The following is a 19579-nucleotide window of genomic DNA, read 5'->3' as shown; positions in this document are numbered from 1 at the left end:
CCTTTCTCGTTCATTTCAAAAAATAATATTTTGGCCATAAATTTTGATCCCATAGTCCGATCTGACCAATTTTCAATAGGAAACAATGGGAAAGCATTCCCCGTCGAATGCAACTTGTTGCAAGCAAATCGGTCAACGCTTTGTTCCAAAAAGTGTGTGTATAATGACTAGACATGCCCAAAGAACAAAAATATTAAATAAACTCATTATTTCGAACAATTATGTCAAACTAATTATAAAAACTGCCTTAAAACGTTATTAAAAATAAGTTAAGGGACAAGTAAAACGATATTGAATGATTTATCAATAAAATGAGGGTGCCCATAACCGAACCAATAAAGGTGCCCACAACCGAATTTCGCAGCCTTTTTGGAACAAGAAGAAAAAAAAATCGCGCTGAAATTTTGATGGCAATCGACATTGGGCCTCAAAATAGATTAAATTTACTGTGTAAATACGCATTAGAACTCACTTTTTGAATTAAATCCTTTAATTTATGACACTTTGTAAAAGGCCAAAAAAAACTTTCGTGTTGTTTTTCTTGTACGAAAAAAATATTTGTTTCTAGTTCAAAGTAGAGATGCCCATCCGGTTTGATATTGAGCACAAAACATCATGCTATTATAGCAAACAAATGACGGTTGTCAGAATGACAGCATCTCTTATCTGTCAAAAGATACACAGGGGTGCCCATAACCGAACGGTACCCACAACCGAACCTCCTCCCCTACTCATTAGCTTCAGCACAGACCGTTTGTCAACGTTTAGGCTACATTTTCAATCTGTTTATCCATCCATTGTAGATATTCACATCTGAATTTTCAGAACTAAATAATAGTCCACGAAAATTCCACCAGCGACAGCATATTTTGTTTTTGAGCGTCCGCACACTCTCACAGACTACTAAGGACTTCGTTAGATATGCATATCAGAATAAGTACTCCAACATAATTTGAACGACCTTGAACAGGTCTTGCTTTTCTGTAGAATATATTTTAATCTGTGCGTATTTTCCCTAATGAACAAAAAAATAAACGATTAAAATAAAACTAGAAATGATATCTTTGTTTCACGTCGATTTGAAGTTTAGCCTTTGTACTGTTTTTTTGTTTACTTCTATCCATCACATGGCGATAATAAAGAGATTAATATTTATTTTAGCATTTTGCAGTTTACTCGAGATTAGATAGCAAATTCACGATAGCACTCGAAACGTCAACACTTCAATCTCTTATAAACAACGATACCGTGGGTGGTCGGACGTAGCACATTTCGCGATCAGAGCACTGGTTTATTACCTGCGTCTTTCAAAGCTCAAATTTCCAAAATCCTATTGTGATAACATTGATTAGCTGCGATGATATTTTAATTCCAGTTTCAGAAAGGAGAATAATAATCAGAAGACCACTTCAAATTGGAATTTTCCACTTGAACGCTATGGCAATAATCGAATCAATCGTCATATTTAATGATGTGTACTTGCAGTCTAATGTATCCAACCTGTATGACCATGCAATTATCTAACCTGCACGTGGCTTATGGCTCTAATTATACCCAGCGCCTTCGTAGGCTTGGTGAAATTGTTTTCCTCATGTGTCATCAATAAGTAATCATTCGTTTCATCTACGTAACCAAAGTGAGTACTGGGAATTGAATGACAGAGGTGCAGATGGCGGCAGGTCAGATGTCAATGAGTGATAGACTCGTATGGATGCTTTCATGCTAATCTTTCTTCCGTATGCCAATACGTTCTCTCTGGAGCTAGTCCTGTTCCTTTTCTTATTTATCCATAAACGTATTTGCTTGAGTCCATAAGGCCGATACAAATATTTTAAAACAATTATGCGGGTGCCCCCACTCGTATTTGTTGCCCAAAAATTTGAAGAGCCAACAATAATTTTTTTGGAAAATTTTAAGGATTCTGAAAGCATTTTTCAACAAATCCGGGTAGTTTTTAAATTTTTTCGTCATTCTGGATCCCAAACAACTGCAGAGAATTTGGGCCCAATCAGTTGCTTCATCACTTTCCGCACCGCGTTTGAAGTTTGTATGCAAATTAGTATGGGAACTAGAGGTTTCAGTTCATCGTAAACCAAGTGACACATTGCGTTAAAGTATATTCCGAAGGATACCGAAAAACTTTGCCCAAGATGTTACGTTGCTGGAAAATCCACGAAATAAGCTTTGAAGATTGATTGTATAAACCACATGCAAAAAAAGCCCATATTTTGCAAAGTTGGTTGGGGTCCCAAAACGGTTCAGAAAAACCTTGATCTCACTTGATCAGATGAAGTTTACGTTTTCCATACAACTGCACCCCCCCCCCCTTTCTAATGTATACCAACGCCATCAACAGGTAGCAGAAACCTTAACCTACGTTTTGATGGTGTTGGTGTGCGAGGGAGTGCTATCATATTCGTCAAATCGACGTTTGAATCTTTGTTTAAAAAGCAGATAGGTCATTTTGAAAATTTGGTATCGATATAATTGATACGTATAGGTGTACATATATAAGAATAAGACAGAAATCGTATTTTTAAAGCGTAAATGTGATTTGAGCTATACACTAAACAAAAGTTCACATTTCAACCCTTCATCTACAAAAAGTAATTCAACGGAGGTAGATGGAACGTTGACACTAGCTAGCCATTAATTACCCTACATGCGAGGCATAGTGATGAAAGATAAAACGAGAAGTGGCGGGAGCTTTCGACGAGTCGGCTGTCCGTTGACGGAGCGTTTTAATTTTTGTGAAATTAACCGACAACGCTGCTAAGCCCATTCTAAGATACCCTCAAGCCGGCGAAACCATGAAAACGTCATTCATTCGTTCGTATGCGTCTTTTCTTCGGTGGATGCACTACCGATGAGATTGTTGTGCTGTTGCCTGTTATTGCAAAAATCCTTGCATGTTTGAACTCGTTACGGATCGACGCGCTAAACGTTCAGTTTAGCGGCGCTGCAAGGTATAAAGGCGAGACATATACTTTGCGTGAATCATGTTGAAACATAAATTACATTAGCGCGATTCAAATGAAATTTACAACTTTTCATTACAATGACCGGTTCTTATGGTTTATTGCCAGCTACCGCTTCTAATAAAGCAAGTTGCTCAAGGGCGATCTTTGAATGAGTTAATGCACATACATACATTAGATGGTTGATATATGTTTGAAAAGAATGATTTTTTAAGTCCGCATTCTATTCAGACATTTTGGATTGTAATGTTTTCATAATCGTTAGTGAAACACTAATAAGGTGATATTTGATCATTTCGTCAGGTATCATAAATCGAATATTTCTTTTTCTAATGATTTAAGGGATTAGAGACAAAAGGTCGAAAGACAAAAGGTCGAAGGTTCAAATGGTCAAAAAGGGCAAAACGTCGAAAGGAATACAAGGTCAAAAGAACAAAACGTCGAACGGGACAAAAGGTCGAAAGGACAAAACTTCGAGCGCGACAAAAGGCCGGAAGAGACAAAAAGTCGAAAAAACCAAAACGGTCGAAAAGAACAAAAGGTCGAAACGGAGAGAATCAACCTCACATGTTTTATTAATTTCTAAAATCAACCATATTTTTTTATCTGTAACAGAACTATCTAGATATTCATAATATTTTTCATAGTAGTTTATTACACCTTCTTTAAAAATTGCGCATTCTTCAACTTTGATTGATGAGATGAGTGTACTGCCACTGAGAAACTGACGTGCATCTAAATCTCTTACCCTGACCAAAAATGTGGAACGGTCGTTCTGAATATCGAGTAATTGCTAATGTCAAATTGGTTGTGACGCTTTACGAAATGTGGTTATGTCGAGAAGAAGAAGGTGCAAGCTACGGGAAAATTGAACAGCTGTTGGATGTAAACTAAATATTTCACACAATTAGAGATACAAATAATTTCAACATCTTTCACATCAACCATTATGTATTATAGATTAATGCATAATGACAATTTTCTTGCATTCACTTATTTTGATCAAACGATGTGTAAATTATCATGCAGATGGAGTTAGTGGTTGGAAAAGGATTACTGCGGTTGAAAAAAATGAAAACATACGTATTCACACATGCACGTCAGAGTGTCGGTGGTATTACTTCTGTTTGAAGTTAAATGCATTTCACAAATTTCTTTGGAGTATACCCAACATGTTATCGATTGATCTTTACCGACCTTTTGTCCCTTTCGACCTTCTATCCTTTTATTCTTTTCTACCTTTTGTTTCTTATCTTCTTTTGTCCTTTCGATCTTCTTTCCCTTTCAACGTTTTATCTTTTGGACCATTTGTTATTTCGACCTTTTGTCCCATACGACGTTTTGTCCCTTTTGATCTTTTGTCCTTTCGACCTTCTGTTCTTTTCGACGTTTTATCTTTTCGACGTTTTGTCATTTCGACCTTTTGTCTTTTCGACCTTTTGTCTTTTCGACCTTTTGTCATAGATTTCTAAAAAGTTCTAATTCTAATTTATAAACGTAAAACATTGAGTCTGGAGATTAAATAAGTTATATTCCATTCGACTTATATACTGGAGATATGACTAATCCACTAAGTTACTAATGTGCAGAAACGTATACAAATCTATTCGGGTGGAACGGTTCGGCACTTCATCCCATAGCTCTTATTTGCATCCAATCAAAAACAAAGCAATGAAAAGGAATTTGGTGCAGGCGTGTTAGCAGGCGTGAGCAGTGATGAGATGAATATATGTTCAGTGAGATGGAAAACGGAAAAGGTCCCCTACATAAAAATGAATTTCTGTCTTTCTGAACTTCATAGACTCAGTAACTACTGAACCGATTGACGTGAACGTTTGTATGCTGGGGTTTTTGGGGCCGGGGAAGGTTCTTAAGATGGTTGCAGACCCCTCCCCGCTCTAGAAGAAGGGGCTCCCATACAAATGAGACACAAATGTTTGCATAACTCGAGAACTAATCAAGTGAATAGAACCAAATCTGGTATGTGGAGGTTTTCAAAGGGAAGATATGTTTCCTCTTCTGAAAAGGGGGGCTTCCGTACAAATGTACCAGAAATATCTGCATAACTCGAAAACTAATAAGAGAATAAATCAATTTAAGCGAAACGAAGTTCGTCGGGTCTGCTAGTGAGTAATAAATACAAAGTCGTTTGGCGAAAATGTTGCTTTGCCGTGGACATTTGACAGAAAAGGCTCTTTGCCGACTCGACAGCATTTACGAACGTTAGGCATAACAGACGTACACTTCCGGTCAAAAGTTTGGGTGACCCTCGGAAAAAATAGGCAAAATTTGTTGTTGGATGTTTGTCCTCTTATATCAAAATTCGGGTATTGTTAGCTCAGTTTTAAGAGATAGAGCCTTGCTTTCTTCAGCAAAAATGTTCAAAATTAACTATTCCATCCAGGAAAAATATTGCACAGGTCAGGTTACGGACGCTAGGATCATCAAAGGAATCTACCCTATACTTTATCATATTCTGGTTTAATAATTGAAATTGAAATGCTTAATGTTAAAATCCTGCATATGCCCAGCGGTATAACAGATATTTTCCAATATCTACGATTTTACAATCAGTCTTTGAATTTAGATCCTTATATTCAAATCAATCAACAAGAAGATCTACGATGTCCTGACTATTTTTATGAATTGGAATAGCTCCAGGGTACCTCGTACCCCAATTACAGACACACCACAGAATTCGTTTGATATCTACAACACTGCAAACTGTCCTTGAGTACAGATCTTAATATTCGAAATGATTACATTGAAGATCTTCGATGTCTCAACCACTTTTATGAGTTGGAATAGCTTAGTTACATCATTATAGACACATTACAGAATTTGTTAAACATCAACGACACACCAAACTGTTCTTGAGCTCAGATCCTTATATTCAAATCGATCAACAAGAAGTTCATTGATGTCCCCACTATTTGTATGACTTGGAATAGCTCTAGGGGACTCCGTAACACCATTACAGACACACCACAGAATTCGTGCGATATCCATGACACTCGAAACTGTTCTTGAGCAAGGATGTTAACGATCATTCAGTAATTTGCGTTCGATCATTTAGTAGTTCGTCAATAACTCATTCCAGAAGCTGAATTTCAAAATATGTTGTATGGTGGAATTCTAGTGCGAAGGTTTTTCTACAACTTTGCCTAATGGTTCGTTATTAGAATTCAACTAATAATGGAGTTAGAGCGATAGTTGCAGTAACTTAAACTAAATGATTGGAATTTTGTTATCATTTAGTCTAAGTTACTGAAACTATAGCTACAACTCCGTTACTAGTGGAATTCAAACAACGAACCATTAGGCAGAGTTGTAGAAAAACCTTCGCACTTGAAGTCCATCATACAACATATTTTGAAATTCAGCTTCTGGAATGTGTTATTGACAAACTACTAAATGATCGAACGCAAATTACTGAATGATCGTTAACATCCTTGTTCTTGAGTACAGTTCTTCAGACTCAAAATGATCAACATGAAGATCAATCGCAACAACCCAATAGCTCCACGGGATTTCGTTACACCAGTATAGATACATCACAGAATGTGTTCGACATCTACGATATTTCGAACTGTTTTTGAGCGCAGATTCTAATATTCAAAACGTTTAACATGAAGATCTTCGATGTCTGAACTATTTTTATGAATTGGAATTGCTCCCCGGAACTTCGTTACACATTATTATAGACACATTACAGAGTTTGTTTGTTTCAAGTCGTCCAACAAGAAAATCTATGATGTCCCTACTATTTCTAGGAATTGGAATAGCTTCACGGGACTTCGTTACACCATTACATACACACTTCAAAATTCGTTCGATATCTACGACACTCCAAACTGTCCTTGAGCACCGATCTTATTATTGAAAACGATCAACCTGAAGATCTTCGATGTCTCAGCGAATTTTAAAAGTTGAAATAACTCCACGGAGCTTCTTTACATGATTATAAACACATTACTGAATGCGTTGAATATCTACGACACTCCAAACTGTCCTTGAGCTCAGATCCTTATATTCAAATCGATCAACAAAATGATCTTTGGTGCCCACTATTTTTATGAGTTGGAATACCTCCATGGGACTTCATTACACCATTATAAATACTCACAGAATACGTTGAACATCTACGACATTCCAAACTGTCCATGAGTTCAAATCTTAATATTCAAATCGATCAACATGAAGATCTACGGTATCCCAACTATTTTTATAAGATGGAATAGCTCCACGGGGAATCGTTACACCATTAAAGACACATTATAGAATTCGTTGAACATGTACGACAACCCAAACTGTCCATGAGTTCAATTCTTTATAATTAAATCGATCAACAAGAAGATCTACGATGGAGCTAGCACGAATTTACCGCCAAACAAATTTTATGACGAAGGATATCTAGGGAAGATCAACCATTTCAACACCCCTCCCCTTTCGTCACACTTCTTGTAATGAACCTCTAGTATTTTTTTTATTAATCGTCACGCTGGTCAGACTTCTCCGTTGTCCCAGTATGGTTGTGACTCACATTGTGAATGGCCACCTTACACAAATTTCATCAAAAAATAGGAGCATTTCTCGAAAAAACAGTCACCAGTTACCAGTCTACTAAATATTTGTTTCGACGAAGAAGATTATTATTGAGGAACGTAACTATTGATACATTTTGGTACACTGCTTCCTAAAAGTTTACTCCTAGTGTGCTGCATGTACATATCAGCAGTGCAACAGAGCTTAACGTGTCGATTCGAATCTGATAGTTTTAGATGATTTCACAACTAAAATGAAAGTTTTAATGAAGCGCCTTCTGTTGACGATCTCGCAGAATCACATCAAATATGTTTTGATATTACATTCAATTTCTTTTAGGGATAAGTATGGTGAAAAGCGTTTGAATTGAAATTTAATGAAATTATTTGTACGTAAATTACTTTATTCTTACATATAAATGCTAGTCTTAGTAACAACCACTTTCTTGCAATACTGAAACCAATTATATTGTCGATTAAATGTGTTGCGAGCTTTATTCAGTTCTAGGTACGCAATCCTCATCTATTGGTTAGACTGTCATCTCATGATACCCCTTGGTGGTATGAAGCAAGTAAGAATGGGAGTGCGAACGCCTTCGGGGTGCAACATACTCTAATTCTGATCGATAGTAGCAACAATTCACATGTACAGCCGGTAATCAGGGGACGCCGTGGACCTCGTGGACCAAGCTTTATTCTATAACACTATCGACGATAAAAGGAACGGAAAATGTGGATGCGATGTTTGTGATCATAATAATACTTTTTTTTCGTACACACGTATTGTGTAATCATGTCCACTTAACAAGCAAGCTTGGGAACACACTGTTATAGAATTCTGGAGTTCCCTAATTGTTCTGAGAATACTGTGTACTTTATATAATTGTGTAATGATGTTCCATTATGCTCCTCCAACTAACAAACAAGCTTACGAACCTGTGAATCACTCTGTTGGTCTTTTAGACCTCCAATATCTGAACTCATGTATGCTTCCGTAGATATTCTGGGAATATTATGATTTGTATATACTGATGCAATGATGTCCCATGGGGTTTCTCTAACTAACACACAAGCTCAGGAACCTAAGAATCACACTGTTAGCCTTGTAGACCTCCAATATCTAAACTCAAGAATGGTTGGAGTACCGTAGATATTCGGGGAATATTGTATTTTGTATATACTGCTGTAATGTTGTCCCATGGGGCTTCACCAACTAACACACAAGCTCGGAAACCTATCAATCACTCTGTTGGTCATGTAGAACTCATGAATCGTTGGAGTACCGTAGGGAATGCTGTAATTTTTAAATACTGATGTAATGATGTTTCATGAGATTTTTGCACTAATACATAAGCTCAGTAGCCTTTGAATCACTTTTTTGGTCTTGTAGACCCCCAAGATCTGAATTCAAGAATGGTTTGTTGTACCGTAAATATTCTGAGAAAATCGTATTCTGTATATACTGGTGTAAAGATGTCCCATGGGGCTTCTCCAACCAACACACAAGCTCAAGAACCTATGAATTACTCTGTTGCTCTTGTAGGCCTCCAGTATATGAACTCAAGAATGGTTTGGAGTACTGCGATTTGATAAAAAATAGTTTAATTATGTCTCAAGTACCATTGTCAGCTTCAAATTACGATTGAGGTCCCTTAAAACGCTTTGTTGTTTATGTAGATCATCAAGATCTAAACTCAAAGAAGGTTTGGAAGCCCTAGAGGATCTCAAAAACATATTTTCCCCCATATTCCCGCTTGTTCATGGTTTGCATCTGTTTATGTTGAAATACGACGAAAAAAAAAATCCATATTGAATCGGTTAAGATACACATTTTCCCTAATTTATGCTGTAAACTTATGTTCATTTATTGAAATTGAGCCAACAACATTTCGAGATAAAAATTGGAATGTAACCCAATTTTAATTATCTTTGAGAAGCATGTATGAAAAGTCGGCGAAAAAAATTGTTTTTTTTAAATCAAAATGTTTTCTTAAGTGCATAGTATGCTTCGGCCAAAAGTTTGGGTTCACCCACTATATGGTGAACCGGTCACAAGTTTAGGGTCACTCTCCTGATATGCCATTTTAGCCGAACATTGTCTGCAGTACAGTTATTAACGTTTGTCTGGAATCTCACTTTCTTCTATATGTATTTTGCCTGGATTTGAAATGTTTACTTAAATTGCAATATAAAGATAAACCTTTCTATAGTGACCAAAAAACTTTACCAAACTATTTCGGCCTAGTAATCGTTTCGGCCAAACGTTCAGTTATAAATAAGGCTTAACGGCTTTCGGCCGAATGACTTTCATCCAAACGATCCTTCCTCATTTTACATCAAGGCTTGGGATAATACAGTTCCATAATACAGGACATATGCGAAAATGTGTTATTAATCAACGACTAGAAATATTGTTTCTTCAAAGATATAGCTTTCTCAGTCTCTGGGTTGATCAAAACGGCTATATTTTCAATTGTCCGACATTTCGTCAGCTTTTTTCAATGAAAAATTATCAGTCAACCGTTTTTCGTTTTGAAAAACATGTCTGTTTCATGGTTTTTGGGCTTCTTGTAGGCATCACAATTGTGAATATTGAAAACTATGAATTTAGGTAACAAAACGGAAAACTCTGCACACTTTACAATATTCAACTTCTGGTCGAAATTAAAAATAAATCGAAATTCAAAACTATCCTTTGAGTCAAATTGAAATGAGAATTTAGATATCGAGATAGGGTAAATCACTACTTGAGCCTATGGACCCGGTTCCCGGCTCACTGCACAGAAAACTAATGATTTATACTGTTTGGATACCGTAGGTTTATGATTGATAATTTTTAAAAAGTCTCCCATTTATTTTTCACAATACTCAAAATTTTTCAATCACTTATTTTACTCCTAATTGATCCAATTGTAGAAAACAAAAATGTAGATTTCAAAATTCGCTCTCCGATGCCACACCACTGAGCCGGAGTGATTCTTTCCACTTTTACAAAACGGTATCATCGAATAAACACCTACCTGAAAATCGTCACAGTCCTCGATACAACCATTGCTTGAAGCTGTTAATCACCACACGTTCGTTTCACTAGAACTTATTTAAACATATTAGAATACATTTTAATATGTATTCTCAAACCGAACAAAAATTTATCTCGGCCCAAGAACTTTTAGCCGCACCGTGCTGCCAAAAGGCCTGGATTATGAAAATGATCCTTCATCGTTAATAGGAAAATTCTCGCTTAACTTTTCAAAAGGACATAAGTAACATTTTTTTCATGAATTAATTTGAATAGCGCAATAAACAGAACAACATGAAAGCTATTGATTGAAGTACAGTCGCGATTCGCTGGTTGGGCCACGACCTCCGCCCAACTAACGAATCCGGTTTTTTAGTTGGGTCAACTGACAGCCATTTGAACACGTGTATTTCGACTTGAACATCACAAATGATGTCCAGTGACGCTCAATCCCGTTTTCCGTGTTTACATGAATTTTGACGTACGGTTGCTTTTTAGTTGGGCCATGGCCCAACCAGCGCGACTCTGCGCGAAAATTATTTGCGTGAATATTTCCCGTGTATGACATACAAATGAATTACCACTGTTTGCTGTTTGTTTGAGTAAAAAAACACGTGTGTCCGATGAATATCAACAACAAAAAACAATTACAAAGAAAGCTTGAATGTATTGGTGTGCACGCTAAAAATTTAAAGCAAAACGAAGTTGCGCCAGAGTCTAAAAATTGATGCAACGGGCAATAATGTTAATTATAATTCTCTCGATTTCAAAAGGTGGAAAAAAATATTGTTTTTAAGTAGGTATTTGGAAGAAATTTGGATGAGTAAATATATCTTCTCAACCAAATAAAAATGATTATGAATAATACCATCTGGCATCTTGTTGTCGTGGAACGTGCATATTTTTGTTTACACGCTTAAAATCAATAACACAGAGATGTGTTTGCATCACACAAAACGGACCTAATGCGGAACATCCCCTAGATGAGCGATAGTTACACAGCCACAAAAATAGCTCGTGTGGTTTTATTGAAGCTAGGATTTCAATATTTTCAACAGTATTTGGTTCCTCATGAAACAAGGAATCTGTACAAACGTTTACATGTTGAAAAGGACCGTTATCATGACCGTACGAGGCTTTTTTGTGCCTGTGTACTGTCGCTCATCTAGGGGATGTTCCACATTAGGTCCGTTTTGTGTGATGCAAACACATCTCTGTGTTATTGATTTTAAGCGTGTACGTCGCATTTTCTACCAAGAGAGAATGAGAGTAAAATGTTGAGAGATTGAGTGAAATTTTGCTTAGGCCGGGAACTGGTTTTATGTATGCCGGAATGGCAATCGCTATGACTGAAATGAGTGCTGCACCTCGTTAATTTAAATCAAATGAAAGCTTTTTTGAACGATATTTAGCACGAATAGCTATTTTTTAAGCAGACATTATTATACATCCCACAAAATTCAGGAAAAGTTGCTTCCTGTCATAAATATCAATTAAATAATGCAGTCGTACGCATGTTAGGCCGGGAATGGGGTACGAAACCCTACTTGAAACCGACCCAAATCATAGTTTTATACTGAGATTTTTAAAAAATGTTCAAAATTGTGTGAAATATGTCTCGTTTTGCAATCAATAATTGTGAAAGTGTATAATCAATATGAGCCGACAATATCCCTGTTTAACAACGCCAGTCTAGTAGGGAGTTGTTTGAAAATGGAACGAATCTATTTGTCTGTGATTGCAAACCATTCTAAATAAAAAACCGGTGATCTTACCACCCGTCCAATTGGCTGCTTTTCTGACGTAAGCGTTGAGCGGCCTACGAATAATAATTGAAGAGCCTTGCAATGACTGTTGAATAATTGCTCACCACGACAAACTGGTGCCCATTCGGCGGTTCCGAAATGTTCAAGATCATTCTGTCTTCATTAAATTTTGTTCAATAGAACAACTTCAACGATAGGAAGATAATGTGTGAAGAACTTATATACATACTTCTTGCACCTGACTCTAACCATTTTTTTATGAAGTAGTAAGTGTTACCCGTTGCATGATTTTTCAGACATTGCAAGTAATTATCGTACCATTGACGCACCACCACGCTTACTCAGAGCTCTGCGGTTTGCATACATAACAAATTATAGACATAAACGGACATACAAAACCAAACAAGCACCTCAATGAAGGAAATGTTTTGAACAAGAACCATCAACACAAAACGGATTATGTTTACCGGCCGGCGACAAATTTGCCATAGGGTGAATCGAGCTCCACAATTGAGATTTTTAAATTTTATGCGATTAGTAGTAGGTATTTTGTAGTTATTTTTAATAATATTGCTTTTAGCATATCAAATGCTAGACAACTAAAAATCGTTTGCTTATATGGGGCACACACTTATGGTATTCGTACCATGGTTCAAGGCGACAAGAAAATAATTCCAAGGCTATCTTTAATGAAGACAATAATGGGTATGGCACTCAATTCAAGATTTTTGTACCATGGTATGAATACCACAAGTGTGTCCCCCATATTAAAGTTTAAATCTAATATGAATCAGTAGTACACTAAATGTGCGTGAAAGTTAGCACAGACGAAGGGCTGAAAGCGGTTAAAAGTGTATATAACTCTTTTTGGTTTACCCTTATAAATCACGGAAAAACAAATGTACAATTTGTTTAAGTTTTAATGTTTAAAACTATTCAAGCGCCATTAAGAAGCAGCAACTTTCATATGAACACAGACATTAACTCATTTTTCTTTCATTTGATTCTTTCAGATCAACTGACCTACAGTCGTTAAGGATGGGTTGAGCAAGAAACAACAATATTCCTTCCGATCTGCACGAGTCGCTGTGTCAAATATAGTTGTGCAGAACCGGAAACTACAACAGCATCACAATGCCGACAGTCATATCAAAGTTTGCCAAACGGTCCATCGACAAGCTCGAGGAGCTTGGCTATTCCAAAGAGCTGGTCTCTCGAGGGCTGCTCGGCACAGCCCTTCTAGCATACGGCATAAAACTGTCGTACCCATATATCAAACAACAACTAGAACGTAGCCATAGTACAACAACCGAAACGAAATGTGATAATGGTCTTAGTAGAAATGAAAACAACAACCTCACTAAGGCAACCGAAGATCCCGAAGAAAAAATCGAGAAAATAATCATCGAGAAGAAACGAAGGCGGAATAAATTGCCCGGCCTTAACCTAGAGTTCATACTCCAGCTTAAGAAGTTGATCCAAATCATGGTGCCGCGGATTTTGTGCGAAGAAACGGGTCTGCTGGCGGTTCACACCACGTGCCTCATATCACGAACCTTCCTCAGCATCTATGTAGCCGCGATGGAAGGTGCCATCGTCAAGTACATCGTGAGAAAAGATGTTAAAAACTTTGTGCTTATGCTGCTGAAATGGTTCGGTATAGCGATACCGGCCACCTTCATCAACTCTATGATTCGCTATTTGGAGAACAAACTGGCGCTGGCGTTTAGGTGAGTTAAACTTCCTTGTTTGGGGATTTTCTAGCTAGAACAGGCTAGAACAGCCTTGAGGCACGATGATGTCAAAAGTCATGCTGTATGTTTATGGCAACCAATAATCGACAACGAACTAAATTAGAATTGAGGCTTGTGGATTCTAAATGATGGACTGCCCGTTGTTTTTGCTTCTTCTTTATCAATATTTTCCAATCTGTCTCGAGAATCGAATAGTCTGGAAAAAATCACATTTGTTCGGAGTTCTATACATGCTCTAGCAGTGATAACACCAATATTTCACAGTGTTTAGTTCATCGCCCTTTGTTGAATAACTAATTGAAAATCATCAATGATGATTAGCTTGACCTTGTTCATGTAGTTTGAGAAAATAATCATTAAGCCTGCTGAGATGTAAAAAGATTCTATTCAATACACAAGCATGGTTTTGAGGCATGTATTTTTTTCCTAGCTCAATCGAATACATGGAACAGAGAAAGGTTTTTGATGTTAGTTCAGAACAATATTGAGATTTCATTTTCTAATTGAGCATCATTAAACCTTATCAGTAATCAATTTTCAATAAACTCAAATGTGTTTTTCAATGATCTCACGCAATAAATAGTAATTATTATCAATGACCATGCAAAACACGTCGTCATGCTACGTCGCATCATTTTTTAGTTGATAACGTTTTATTTAAACTTGAAATATAGCACGCATAATATACTGATTGATAGTTATTATAAAAAAAATTAATACATCCTTCTGAATAATACCAGGGTTTTAAAAAAAATACTATCGCAATAATTGTACTTGTCAATAAAGTGGGATAACTTAGGTTTGTCTCGTTTGGAGAATTAAACTTAAAAGTGCCAGCTCATTTTTTTTACATCACCCGGCAATAAGAATGGCTAGTGCTACCCAGCAATATAAAAAATGATTCGATATCTGTCAAAAGTAACATTGCATTGGGTTATTAAATAATTATTGAACTGCTACTTTAAGTTTAATTTGAGTTTAATTCCCCAATTAAGGGTCTGTTTAATGATCTATCTTCGAGGGGACGTCATCATAAAAAATACCATTATTAAGGAACTCATGATTTTAAAAAGAAAAGAAAAGAATAATGCTAACGGTCACTATGGAGTGAGAGATAGGATATGCCTTATTAGTTTTTAATGCTTCATATTTCTGCTCCGGCACCAACATTTCGAAAAGGCTAAATTGCTTTAGTCAACAACAGCATCCCGTCGCTGATGGGATAATTTGTGCCCACCATTGCACCATTTAATGAAAGAAGACACTTCGCTCATTTCATAAGTAAGGTTGGATTGCGTGGGTGGGCTCAAATTAGCTCACCAGCGACAGGACAAGCTTTTGTTGACAAAAGCAGTTTTTCTCTTCTGAAATGTTGTTGGAAATACACGAAATATATGATCATAATCGCAAGGGTTGTGAACATTTTTTCAAGAGCTTTTACAGTTTATCATCCGGTAAGAAGTCCATTTCTGTTTTAATTTTCTACCGTTGTGATTAATTTTGCAATGCAGGTTTTCAGTCGAGATATGAATTCGTTCGGAACGTTTCAAAAAACCAAAGGTCCACATTTTCCAATGAAAGTATAAGTTGATAAGCAATAATTTCCATTTTTCTTTTCGCGTACACAATATTAAAAGGAAATACAGTAACCATTCGCTAACTGGGCGCTCTTTAACTGGGCTGCTTTTTAACTGGGCGTTCGCTAACTGGGCTACAGCCCACCCCATAAAAAATTTGACAGCTCCGAAATTTCACGATCATCCGACGAAATCGGGTGCCTACCAAATCGTCCTATTTTTACACCGACGACGTCGACTGTCGTAGGCTACATATTTTCGTCGTCAGATTCATTGAACGATTATAACGTGAGCAATCGGTTGCCTATTTCATCGGTAAAATAATCGATTGATTGTGTATTTGGTGCTAATTTTGATAGATTCATGAACAGACGAAATCGAATCCCCATGTTCATAAACATAGAGTGAAAAAAAGTAAGTATTTGATATTTAATAAAGTGAAGATGACCTTTTTTCTAACATTTTCGTGACGTGACATTTTCCGGAACATCCTGGAAGGAAGGTTCTTCGCGAGGTTCTTCGGCAGTAAGCGATTAATAAAGGTAAGTGATTACTTTTGATCGATATTAACATATGTTTCTAATTCCCAGAAGAATTGAAATGTTAGAATACAAATCATTTTCAAAATCAACAAATATGCAAATGCTACAAATATGCAATTATGAGCTTGTTTTAAAATATCTTGTCATTTAAGTGTTCATAGACATGGCCATGGCTTCGTGGATGGCCGCGTACACAATTACTTTTGCAGTTGAAGAAGACCTGAGGGCGCTCAATGTTCAGGGCGACTGGAAGCGATTGGCTCAGGATCGGGTCCAGTGGAGAAGGATACTCCATTCGGCGTAGGTTCATCGAAGAGCTGTAGGCCTTCAAGTAACAAGTAAGTAAACATGGTCTCAAACAATTTCCGCCGGATTTCAATTCCCTTTTATTTTAAATGATGCCTGAGTATTGATTTTCCGTGATGAAGAATTCGTGTATCTCGCCACTTTGAAAATACATGAGGATAAGATCCGCGTACCAATTGAGACTATTCCAATCCAGAAATATCCTCAGATAATACCATCATTTATGCTTTTTTACAGAATCATGAAGTTCCTGCGATGACACATATGCCACCCGATTTGATAAACCAAATAATCCCCCTATTTCGTCGGATTCCATTATTTTCCACATAGACGAATTTATAGATTTAATCTAATTTGCTTAAAGATAAAATAAAATAAACCGATTAAACACCATTTTTCGTCTGATTTTATTATTTAAAAAACCGATCAATTCACAGATTTAATATGATCTGCTCCATGATGAAATGTTTTAACCCGATTAAATACCCTATTTCATCATGATTTAATTATTTTCCGCACCGATCAATCTATAGACTTAATCTAATTTACTCCATGATTTAATTTAATAATTCGACTAATCACCCTATTTCGTCTGATTTCAATAGTTTCCATACCGATAAATCTATAGATTAAGTCTGGTTTGCTGTATAATAATATTTAAAAACTCGATTAATCACTCAATTTCGTCTGGTTTCGTCACACATCATTGAAATCGAAATTGACCTATTATTCACTCGATATAGTAGACGTTAGTCTACCGATTTCGTTTGGCGTCGCGTCGGTTGTAACCCCTGTAAAAATCCCATAAGGCTCGGTGAAACAATTTATAAATTCGTCGGGAATAAAATAGGTCGATCCTACCGACGAGAACCGATTTAGTCTGGGGGAAAATCGGGAGGATTTTTTATGGAGTTAAAAAGCAGCCAAACGTCAAAAATAGACGTCAAAAGTATTTTGACATTTAATTGTCAAAACTAGCAAGGGGCATGCAAAAGGGAGACGAGTGAATATAATTGATTCTCGAGTAACATGGGAATTGGGCGTAAACCAATTATTATTTTTATTCAGTTAATTCAAATATGGCTCTCAATAGATAACGAACAACGATAAAAGAGAGGCAAAAATTGTTCCGAATCATAACAAGCCATAATAACAGTGCAAAAAACCAGAAACGGATAGGCAGCCCCCACAGAAAAATGGTCATTCTCGCTTTGTTTTCGCTCCTTTCGTGTGTAAAACAAGTTGAAATGCATCATCACAGCCAGTACTCCCCGCATTTGGAGCTTTCTAAAAGAAATTTATTATGGGGTGTAGCCTCCCGAATCAGTTCTCTATCATGACAGCTTGCGAAAAAAGTCTCTTGCGGTATGCTACATATCAAAAGATATTTTAGTTACTAGATAAAGATTGTCGCTTCGGTTCCCTTTGTTCTGCTGTCCGAAACATGTGTGGTACATACCTGTCAAATCGTATGGATTTTCCTTCTTTGACATTTAGCTCCCCTATCCTCGCCAGCAAAAGATGTTCCGGACAGCGACGACAGCGACAATCTTTATCTAGTAACTAAAATATCTTTTTACATATCGTATATATGTATACAGAAATGATGAGTGAGAGACTTATTCTTTCCCTTTAGGATTCAATCCCTGGTTCATAATAATAATGTTCAGAAATATGGAAGACCTTTTAAAAATTAAGTTCTTGCCCGAAAGCAGAGTAATTAACGATTGCATCGAAAACAAACGCACCCATTTCAATATCTACCGTTAAAATCTGTCAAACTATAAGAAGTACCCACATATTAAACCCGGATCAGTTGTATCAATAATCTCGGTAGTTGAAATTTGCGTGAATTTGAACATGGCCACAACAAAAAATTCAGAATGTGAACCATTCCACCGATTCATTAACTTTTAGTCAAAGTTCGGCAGTTTGATGGTTATTGTAAATCTAGTTAAAAACCGAACTGAACTCTCGTGAAAATCGCATTTTCTCCCATTTCCGGACGCCGCAAGTGCATAGCGAGTGGTGTGCATGATGGGGCACGACCTGAGAAGCACGACTATGGCATACATTCGCACTATTCGCGATGCAGTTGCAACATTCGGAAATGTTCGGTTATCAACTGGATTTACAATATTTCTCTGTGGTTATAAATGACATTTTCAATTCAAAATTTTATGAATTTTGGTGCGCGGGAGCTGTTTAAAACTAATCTAGAAAACTCAGTTTTAATAATAGAATCAAGATATGCAATAATCTCAATACTCTCAAAATCCCCAATTGCTGACTTAACTAGTTGTTTGAATAAAATCGAGATAGATTAACTCATCGTCTTTTACATGCATAATTTTAAAGCAACACAACAAACAAGGCGTGAGGTCTTTTAGTATGTACTTAATGTACACGGAAGAAATAAACTACCCAATAGTGAGTTTAATTCACCCAATCTCGAACATCCGTACGGGAAGCCAAAATTGAGTAAGTAGGGTCGAAGTAGTTTGCCTTTACTCTCATGTTAAAAAAGTACCCAACGGAAAATTTATTTACCCAAATGTAAGTTTAATTCACTCAATTTCGACCTCAGGTAATAAAACTCAAAATTGGCTTCCCGTATTCAACTGGCGTCATTGGATTTTGATAAGAAAATTATTTTGAGCTTTTTAGTGGAATGTTTCCACCTGTCATAAGACGAGTTTATACAATCCCATTGAATTCCACCACTTAATTGTATCTTGACAGATACGTATTTCGACCTCAACAGTAAGGCCGTCTTCAGTGTCTCGTACTTGACTCGACTTCGAGTCGAGTCAAGTACGAGACACTGAAGACGGCCTTACTGTTGAGGTCGAAATACGTATCTGTCAAGATACAATTAAGTGGTGGAATTCAATGGGATTGTATAAACTCGTCTTATGACAGGTGTCATTGGATTGTTTGGCTCTTTTGTTTTTGACAACAAAAGAAAGAGTGGATGAAAGAGAAGAGAAAAAATAACTCAAAAGTAAGTTTAAAAATACTCAATTTTGGGTACTTTTTTTCTTCCGTGTATATATTGAGGCTGTACTATAACTGAGTTGTTTGCATTTTGTT

General features: G+C 36.7%; 1 protein-coding gene across 3 annotated transcripts in view; it reads left to right on the top strand.

The window, feature by feature from the left end:
* LOC134205229 (ATP-binding cassette sub-family D member 1) overlaps positions 1 to 19579 on the top strand; it is a 127631-nt gene that overhangs the window by 72740 nt on the left and 35312 nt on the right. For all 3 annotated transcript variants that reach the window (XM_062680299.1, XM_062680298.1, XM_062680300.1), the window contains exon 3: positions 13321 to 14037. In XM_062680299.1, the coding sequence (XP_062536283.1) occupies positions 13442 to 14037 (596 nt within the window). In that variant the 5' untranslated portion in view covers positions 13321 to 13441. The remainder of the gene's footprint in view (positions 1 to 13320; positions 14038 to 19579) is intronic.

This window comes from Armigeres subalbatus, chromosome 1, assembly GCF_024139115.2.
Source record: "Armigeres subalbatus isolate Guangzhou_Male chromosome 1, GZ_Asu_2, whole genome shotgun sequence".
Lineage (NCBI taxonomy): Eukaryota > Metazoa > Arthropoda > Insecta > Diptera > Culicidae > Armigeres > Armigeres subalbatus.
This window is presented reverse-complemented; position numbering and strand designations above follow the sequence as displayed.